The 10,133-nt window shown below is 35.5% G+C and overlaps 1 protein-coding gene across 1 annotated transcript; it reads right to left on the minus strand.

The window, feature by feature from the left end:
* Nucleotides 1-308: 308 nt before the first annotated feature.
* On the minus strand, nt 309-3,958 carry cfap300 (cilia and flagella associated protein 300). Its single transcript, XM_074613161.1, has 7 exons — nt 3,725-3,958; nt 3,555-3,636; nt 1,940-2,009; nt 1,653-1,810; nt 1,394-1,566; nt 1,191-1,257; nt 309-623 (listed from the first exon to the last, which is right to left on the minus strand). The coding sequence occupies exons 1-7, from the start codon at nt 3,832-3,834 to the stop codon at nt 492-494; spliced, it is 792 nt and encodes a 263-aa protein (XP_074469262.1). The 5' UTR covers nt 3,835-3,958; the 3' UTR covers nt 309-491.
* Nucleotides 3,959-10,133: the final 6,175 nt, after the last annotated feature.

Consider the following 10,133-nt stretch of genomic DNA (forward strand, 5'->3'; position numbering starts at 1 on the left):
AAGTTTATTCAAGTGTGCTATTAGTATACTTCTTTTAAACTTAAAAAAAGAGAGTATACTTTCAGTTTACTTTTTAAATACTTATCAGAAATATACTTAACAAAAGTATACTTAAGTATGCTTGGCTTATACTGACAAGTATACAGACAAGTCTAAGTATACTTGGCTTATACTTGTAGTTAATCTTCTGAAACAGAGGTTATAGAGACATGCTGGAATGCATGATCTGATTGTTTTTTTGAAAAAAAACCTTCAGAGACATGGTTTGTAGGTGTCTGAGACCTATAATAACTTGTTTAAATGGAGTATAATATGAGACCTTTAAAGCTGCTTATTTATTGACACATTTTAATAGAACAAAAATAATGAACCCTTCTCCTATGCAAGTCTACTGGGAATTGATTGTGTACAGCTCCCAGTCTGAGCTTCTACATACACATGTCCACCAGGAATCTGCCGATATCTACAAGACAACTTCCAGTTCTTCGCCGTCACAGATTGAAGTTTCCTACTCCGTAGCGGTGGTGGAACAAAGTCATGTGTCGTTTGAAGGGGTCGACAATCAAATAGGCAAACGTCTGCTCCTCCTCTCGTTCGCCAGGATAACATCGCCCAGACTCATCCTACAGAGGATTAATAGGAGGACAATTCAAGTATATGTGGAGGACAGCAGTGAAATTTACAATTCAAATAAGACCTACAACTGTGCCACTCTTAATAACGCCATCCATGACAGTTTATTTGTTGAAGAGTCTGTGATATTGCATCTACAAAGCAGAGCAGTAGTCCTGATGATTCCTAACGGTGTGGTGGTACAACACTGTAGAAACTTACTGTGTATAGTTAGCAACTGTTTCAATATAAGTACAAATGTTAAGTTAATACATAAATGTTTACATTAAAGGTACAGTACGTAGGCTTTGGCGGCATCTAGTGGTGTGGTTGCAGATTGCAACCAACTGAGTAACCCTTCGCTCACTCCTCCCTTTCCAAGACTGAGGTAACGTCTTTCAGGTGATTATACACTAAACATAGTTTTGAATATTATATTCCAGTTCTGCTAATAAATCCCCTGAAATGTTACACACTGTTCCTTTAATTGCATTCATCAGGTATCTTACAATGGCTTTGAATCATCAGCCAATTAGAAGTATACAGTAGTATAAACAGACATTGAACCAGTCACTTACATAGGCCCGGACTTTGAGGACTGTGGAGACAACACTGATCTTCTTAGTCTCTGGATCCTTCTGAACGCTGCATAGTAAAGGGTAGAATTACAATGTTATTATTAGATCAGAACATATCTAATATAACCTGATCAATAATCGTTTATATAGTTGGACATTGTGGTTTCAAGCATGGCAGCAAAAGATGGTCAGATTCTGCCCACCTGATCAGGTCTTTGTAGATCTGCTTCGTGGTGCTGATGTAAGGCTGGATGGCGTCTTCGTACTGACAGAGCTCTCCTCCTAAACACAGGTGCTTGAAGAGGCGAAACAGAAGCTCTCCTCGCTCTTCTCTCCCAACCACATAGTAGTGCTCAGAGTCCTCCTCCTGCAACATCTAGAGAGGAACAGAGGAAGACTTGGACTTGGACCCCATGTCAAATACATTGTGTAGATGGAGACTGACAGAAAAGAGAGAGCAACCTGTCTGAGCTCATCATAGTCGGGGTAGACATCATGAAAGCATTTAACTACATGTCCAGAGGGCCTCAGGATCCCACAAGAGTAGATTGGGTCAAACAGCTCCATGGAGACCTTAGTGCACGGCACCGGCTCCACGTCCACACGCATCACCGGCTTGTCTACAACAAATGCATACACACATAGAAGTCAAAAACATTACACCGTGATTTGACTGCAAATATTGTCCAGCAGATGAGATCATATTCCTACTATCAGTGATGAAAGGCTTTCTGGAGGACATGACATACCAAGAGGCACCCAGGCTCCGACCTCAATCCTCCTCAGACTGGATACCACGTTGGGATCTCTGAAGAAACACTGCGTATTACAGAGTGACATCAGGAGCATTCAAATATGATTTAACGCATGAAGACACTTTATCAGAGCAGACAACCGGTAGGCTAATTGTTGTATTTAAGCATCACATTCACATCAATCACAATGGGACTGAGAAAGACGACCAGTGGTGGAAGAAGTACTCTTTTACTTGAGGAAAAGTAGCAATACCACAATGTGGAAAAGTGAGTGGTAAAAGTCCTGTATTTGAAATTTTACTTGAGTAAAAGTACAATAGTATCAGCATCAAAATGTACTTGCTACAAGTAAAAGTAGCCCACTCATTATCCAGAATGAGCCATTTCAGAATAATATATAGACCTATTATATGATTGGATTATAATTATGAATGTGTACATCACTTTACCCTTACCAAAAATAAGTTTATTCAAGTGTGCTATTAGTATACTTCTTTTAAACTTAAAATAAGAGAGTATACTTTCAGTTTACTTTTTAAATACTTATCAGAAATATACTTAACAAAAGTATACTTAAGTATGCTTGGCTTATACTGACAAGTATACAGACAAGTCTAAGTAAACTTGGCTTATACTTGTAGTTAATCTTTTGATAAAGAGTATAGTACTGTTGCCTTACAGGAAGGTCAACTTGGCTTGCAGTCATGCTTACTTTTTGATAGAGTAGCCTATTAAAGGATGTTTTGTAATGAATTTACTTCAATTCATCAAGAATTCTCCGTTCACCGTGGAGGCATGCGAGAAAAACTAATTTTGTTATTATTATTTTTTTTAATCATCACAAAACATCTAGTTAAATAGCAAAAGGAGCAGGTATCTTTATGTAATACATAAATCATTGGCTAAGTACTATAAGTTAACGTTTACTTTCATAAACTATACTACATACTTGGGGGGGGAAATATACTTGAACTTTACTCAAGTATACTTCATAAAATAAACTTGAAGTATGCTACTTTCTCATAAGGGTAATGTTGCAGCTGGTACAGGTGTAGCCAATTTAAAGTACTTTATGTACTGTTGGGTAGCTCAATCCATAAATAAACATCATAATTGATCAATTGATTTATATTTTAAATTTAATAATCTGACTGCAAAGTAACTAATAACTAAAACTGTCAAAAAAAAATAATGTAGAGTTAAAAGTATATAGTAATATACAATGTAAATATGTTTATTGTCACGCCGGTTATACGGGTACAATCGTGTAAAATGTTTTTTGCTGGGAAGCTCCTTTAAAAATAATAAGTTATATTACAATAATAAAAGGAAATACTCTGTACAAGGCATATTAAGAACATATACAGTATAAGATATATGATTGAGGTATTGCACTTGTTTATTGCACTTTTTGTGTGAGAAAGTGTCGTACTTTACTTACTTTACTCAAGTAAAGTACTTCAAAATTGTACTTAAGTATTAGGCCTACTTGAGTAATGTACTTTGTTTATCCCACCACTGAGCATCACTTTCAGTTTTCCATAGTAGTCAGTGGTTATACTGTAATTTCAGACTGAGTAGTGATCTAATGTATCATGGTTGGTCTTACCAGTGCAAACTCTTCACTGTTGTAAGGCTGAAAGCACTGGTCAAAGCTGAAACACTGAGCTGAAATCCTCCCCAGCATGGACCTGAAATCACCACACACATCTGTTATCATGCAACCTTTAGGAGACAGAGGAAGGACACCATCAGGTTAGTTATATTTCATATATTCACCATTTCATCAACAGTTGTAAAGTGTCTTTGTCCTGAAGGAAGGAGAGCTTCTTGGAGGGAAGAGGACTAAAGGAAAAAGTTGTCTCAATCGTGTATTCCTCTCCTGCCATGTTTCTTATAGTTGTTGTTGTTAACCCACAGAAACAAAAATAAACAGCGAAGTGTCTCTCATTCACAAACCAGCGGCTGAGTTGTAAGTGTTTACTGGCCAATCAGCGACAGGAGTGCTCACTAACAGCCAATCAGCGTCTAGATTGATGACGGAGCGGTTGGTCTTGCTGTTTCGTGTACTTGTTGCCAAGACAACGGACTCTTGTCTCTTCTTAGCTTGTGGCTAATTGTTAGCACACTTTTTCAAAAAGCTAAGCATCCTTGTTTCTTTTCATTTCTTAGCTAGTGACATCTTTTTATCCTCATAAGTTTATGCTGTAGGACAGGCCAGGCGACATGTCCTCACAGCCACCAGAGAGCATCCTTGTCCTGCTTTACAAACACAATCATGTTGCTCTCTGCACTGTTTTAAAGGGGACATATCCTGCTCTTTTTCAGGTTCATACTTGTACTTTGTGTTTCTACTAGAACATGTTTACATGCTTTAATGTTTAAAAAAACCTTTATTTTCCTCATGCTGTCTGCCTGAATATACCTGTATTCACTCTCAGTCTGAAACGCTCCGTTTTAGTGCATTTCGATGGAATTGCAACAGAATTGCGTTGCTAGGCAACATTTTGGGTCCATGTGTACTTCCTGTCAGCTGATGACATTCACATACACTGCAACAGGAAATAAACTGGCACACATTTAGAATGTTTATGTTTAAAACTGTGAAATGGTCTAAATATCGTAGATTTGTGACATCACAAATGGACAGAAATCCTGACAGCTTGTTTCAAAAGCTCAGTTTCTGAATACGGACTGTGTGTGTTTCTCTGTGCGTTTCGATACATTCTTAGTATTTATATAGAACTCAAACCTGCTTTATAATATAAAAGCCATGAAAATGTCACTTTTTACAATATGGGACCTTTAAATCCAATTTGATGTGTTTTTGTCCTCAGTCTTTCTTCTCTTTCATACAGTCCCTTACAAAAAAGAAGTATATTTCAAGTTTATTTTATGAAATAAACTTTAAGTTCAAGTATAATCCCAAGTATAGTTTATGTAATAAGTATACTAATATCAATGTAATGGTAGTATACTTGTAAGTGTACTACTTCAGTACTTTTTAGGACTAAATTGGCCCACTTTTTAGTTTATAAAAGTATACTTTACTTTAAATGTAAGAGTAATAAACTTTGAGTACACAGCTAGTTTACATCCACGTTGTATTTTGTACTGCAACTATAAAATGAACTATACTCCAAGTGAACTTATAGATTTACTGTTAGTTTATATACTTGTAGCCCACTTTTTAGTTTATGAAATTACACTTTAAAGTATACTCTAAGTAAACTACTAGTTTAAAGTTTTTAGTATACTTGTCAGTTTTCTTTACGTAAATTTATAGTACTTAGCCAAATATACTTTTCTGTAAACTTTTCAGTGTAAGCCAAGTATACTTGGACTTTTCGGTATACTTGCCAAGTACATTTGAACATTTCTGTATACTTGTCAGTATAAGCCAAGTATACTTATATATATATATATTTTTTTGAGTATCTGTGATAAAAAGTAAACTGAAAGTATACCTTCTTATTTAAAGTTTAAAAGAAGTATACTAATAGCACCCTTGAATGAACGTCTTTTTGGTAAGGGGCAGGGTTTGTGTCATAATGTGAGTGAAGGTAGTTGTTACTGTTAGATATCCTGTCACCGTGTTTATGAGGACAATAGCTGCTCTGTGCTGTGCAATGCCTTGTGCAACTGTTGACAACAAACAATCTGACCTCAGGGTCAATTTACTCCCTTGTTCTGGATGATATAGACCATGTGACACGGTGGAAAGCTCCATCATGGATGAGAAGTCCTACAGTATACTGTTCATTCATGTGCTAACGCCTTGCCTTCTCACATCCCTCTCTTCTATTCTTACAACATCACCTCTCTTAGTATAATGTGTACTTCTTATCTAAGCGCCCCGTAGTGAAGCACAGATGTATCTCCAGATGTTTTGACCAACCTCTTGCTCAGATTTGCTTCAGATGAATGAATGTTCCCTTGTAAATGTTGTTCAATCTGGCAGGAACACCTGAGCTTCGGGAACAAAAAGGGCAATCTCTTTTATCACCAGCTTTATAGATTTCTTTTGTTTTTACACCCATATCCAAAGGGCACTGCCTTTTCTGCAGCTTCTCGCTAGGCTGCAAATGCTTCTGTGCTTATAGAGTATGTGTTTACTCTTGTCAATCTATATAGGATCCCCCTCCATCCTTGAAACTCCCTACAGATCCCTACAAATATTTTTATTCATCCTGGCTCAAATACTCATTTCATTCCCAGCATTCCAGGATGGTGGAGGATGTGGGACCCTTTTGATCCACATTCCAGTATAGGACGCCCAGACCTTGATATTCTCCAGAGCCAAGAACATCCTGCATGGACAACCTGAAGTCACGATAATCATGTTGTATTGTCTGTTTAATTTAAAAATTAGAAATTGCTGCCTGACTAGACTCATGAAATGTATTATGTGTAAACCCATTAGACATATGTTTATAATTTGACCATCCTCAAAAAACTGATGATAATTGGAGAAATAAACTGAGCTGTATTTAAACGGTATATTCTCATAATAAAAACAGACAGCCTGGGATAATGTAGTGTGTCTAGACGGTGACAGGCCTAATGCAGAGGTTACATGATGGGGCCAAATCCAGCTGTTACAGCCCCAAAGAAGGGAATTGAAGGAGAGAGAAAATTGTGCCAAATTGATGTTTAGATACCGTACAGCCAAGTCGTTGTTATGTGGTAATTGCACTTGATTCATGCTCATTAGATCTATCAGGATCAACAGTGAAAAGCGTGGCAGCAGGCTGGGAGGCGAGGCAGGTGAGAAGATGTAACAGCTGAGGAATGTTTGTGATCACATGTTTCCATGCCAGTTATACAGATTCAATAACAGATATTGAACCTTTTTCCAAATGATGCGTAACATTTTGCTGAAGGATGACAATCGCATGCTGGGAGCATCTCTGCCTTGTGTCCAGAGACCAGCTTTCACTATAGTGTCTGTCCAAATATTCTCCACGGCCAGTGTAGAGGAATAAGCTTATGGCACTGAGGTTATGTACTCTGTATTTTTTAGGGACATTTGGGGGGTGATTACAAGCTCTTTCTAGACTCAGTATATTTGAATTTTGCTACCCTTTGCATCACAATGAGAGAATGTGTAGTAAGTATTTCTAAATTGTATTCCTGGGTTTAAAACAACACTTTCTTTGGAGTCTGTTAATGTTTTCTCAGAGGGGTTCGGGTTGCGTTAGGGGGAAATTATGACCTCAGTCTTTCTAAAATCCTGCCTTTACAGCCCTGAGCTTTAGATTTGTAGTTTTATTAAACTGTGAATTAAATATTGGATTTGCAATTAAATCTAATTTTAAACTCAATTATTATTTGTAGTTTTACATGCTGAGATGCTCTCAATTGCCAAGCTGTTTGCATAATTAAACTGGTCATAATATAATAAAAACTCTAAAAACTGGGCAATTGTTTCACACAAGAGGATGATAAAGGAAGAGAAACATGCAGAAAAATAAGGACCTTAGCGCAGGAGCAAAGCTGCTGATTCTTTTAAGTGCTCACTCCAATTCCCTCTCAAGAGTTATTGTCAGCAAAATAGCTTATGTAAGTGACTGAAACCTCTTCTCCTGTCTCTGCATCTCTCCACTCAGACCAGCACACGAGATTATGTTCATGGATGTCAATATTCATACTCACCTGTCGCATCTGCAGGATGAACGTGTTTTGTATTAACAGCGAGATAATGGAAATAGACAGAATGAGAGAAGAGGAAGAGACAAAGTCAAGTCCAGGTGCTCTGAGTGATAAATCAACTGTCAGGTTGAGAGGGCCTGTGGCAGCAAAACACTCAGTCTCAGTGGTGTGACTCCTGGTTGCTACTGAACTGATCGTGTTTCCAGGTCCGACGACATTATCTGACCTGGACTCTGTCAGTGCTTCCTTTTCCCAAATGTCACTCAAACAATTAAGAGTGGCTCCAGTTCACAACATCCCCACCCAGAGAGAAGCCACCAGGAGGACCATTTCAAGCCATGTCATCATCTCCACCACTATCATCATCTTCATGGGGTCAACCTTTAGTATTTGTTTCTTCCCCTTATCTTCTCGCCTCATCTTCTCATGTCAAACAGAAAACCCATAAAGTTGAGTCGCAGCCACTTTTGCACGAGTAACCTCTTCAACAGTCGTCTGCTTCTGTTCTTCTATAGATTACCTTTATAGGTAAAAAATGTACACTTTACATTTTACAGAGAGAAATTGGTGAACATTTGACTTAAAGTAGGGGTGGATGTAATGAATTACTCTCGTTACTGTAACAAAGCCATTTTTTGTGTTCTTCTACATTTTTGAGTACTTTTAAAAATCTTCAATTTTATTTTTTACTTATAGGCCTAAGTAATTTTTATCTCAAATATTATACTTCACTTAATTTCAAGTCGCTTCCCTTACAGAGTAAAAAGAAAACATGTAAAAGTCCTGATAACCTGTGTGAAAATGGAACAAAAGAAAGGAGACAAATCAGCAGAGAAGAAGCTTCTGATCTGTCTGCGAAGAACGGTCCATATTGATGTAGCCAACTTCCTAGAAAAAAAACTTAAGATGAATGTTGAAATAAATATTTTTGATATAAAAATATATTTTAGTCAAGACAAGATTGGAAATAACATGCTGTATATCATACAATTATTTATTATTTTTGGAAAATTCTATATTCATTATAGAAAAAAAATGGTAAGGAATCAGGCCAACTTTACTGTACTTTATTAATGAATTCAAAAAATATGCTACCATCTTACTGGGGAGTATTAGGACCACATTGAGGGGGGAAAAATCGGAGATTTCGAGAATAAAGTCATAATATTACGAGAATAAAGTCGTAACTTTACGAGAATAAAGTCATAACTACGAAAAACAAAATGGTAATGTTACGAGAATAAAGTCATAACTGTACGAGAAAAAAAGTCATAACTTTACGAGAATAAAGTCATAACTTTACGAGAAAAAAGAAAATAACTCGTAAAATTACTACTTTATAATATTGACTTTATTCTCATTATACTACGATTTTTTTCTCTTAAACTTATGAATTTATTCTCGTAATATTACAACTTTTTTTTCTCATAAACTTGTGACTTTATTCTCATAATATTACAACTTTTTTTCTCATAAACTTGTGACTTTATTCTCATAATATTACAACTTTTCTTTCTCATAAACTTGTGACTTTATTCTCATAATATTACAACTTTTTTTTCTCATAAACTTGTGACTTTATTCTCATAATATTACAACTTTTTTTCTCATAAACTTGTGACTTTATTCTCATAATATTACAACTTTTTTTCCTCATAAACTTGTGACTTTATTCTCATAATATTACAACTTTTTTTCTCATAAACTTGTGACTTTATTCTCATAATATTACAACTTTTTTTTCTCATAAACTTGTGACTTTATTCTCATAATATTACAACTTTTTTTCTCATAAACTTGTGACTTTATTCTCATAATATTACAAAAAAAAATTCTCATGAACTTTTGACTTTATTCTCATAATATTACAACTTTTTTTCCTCATAAACTTGTGACTTTATTCTCATAATATTACAACTTTTTTTTCTCATAAACTTGTGACTTTATTCTCATAATATTACAACTTTTTTTCTCATAAACTTGTGACTTTATTCTCATAATATTACAAAAAAAATTCTCATGAACTTTTGACTTTATTCTCATAATATTACAACTTTTTTTCTCATAAACTTGTGACTTTATTCTCATAATATTACAACTTTTTTTCCTCATAAACTTGTGACTTTATTCTCATAATATTACAACTTTTTTTCTCATAAACTTGTGACTTTATTCTCATAATATTACAACTTTTTTTTCTCATAAACTTGTGACTTTATTCTCATAATATTACAACTTTTTTTCTCATAAACTTGTGACTTTATTCTCATAATATTACAAAAAAAAATTCTCATGAACTTTTGACTTTATTCTCATAATATTACAACTTTTTTTCCTCATAAACTTGTGACTTTATTCTCATAATATTACAACTTTTTTTCTCATGATCTTTTGACTTATTTCTTGTTATATTCAAGACTCAAATCAAACGCACCTATGACGTTGTGCGTCATCAACAGGTGCACGCTGTATCCAGCTAATTGCTAATTGCTAACATTCTAACATGCTCACGGTGGCTCTCCTGCGTTTACTGAGG

Source organism: Sebastes fasciatus, chromosome 17, assembly GCF_043250625.1.
Source record: "Sebastes fasciatus isolate fSebFas1 chromosome 17, fSebFas1.pri, whole genome shotgun sequence".
Lineage (NCBI taxonomy): Eukaryota > Metazoa > Chordata > Actinopteri > Perciformes > Sebastidae > Sebastes > Sebastes fasciatus.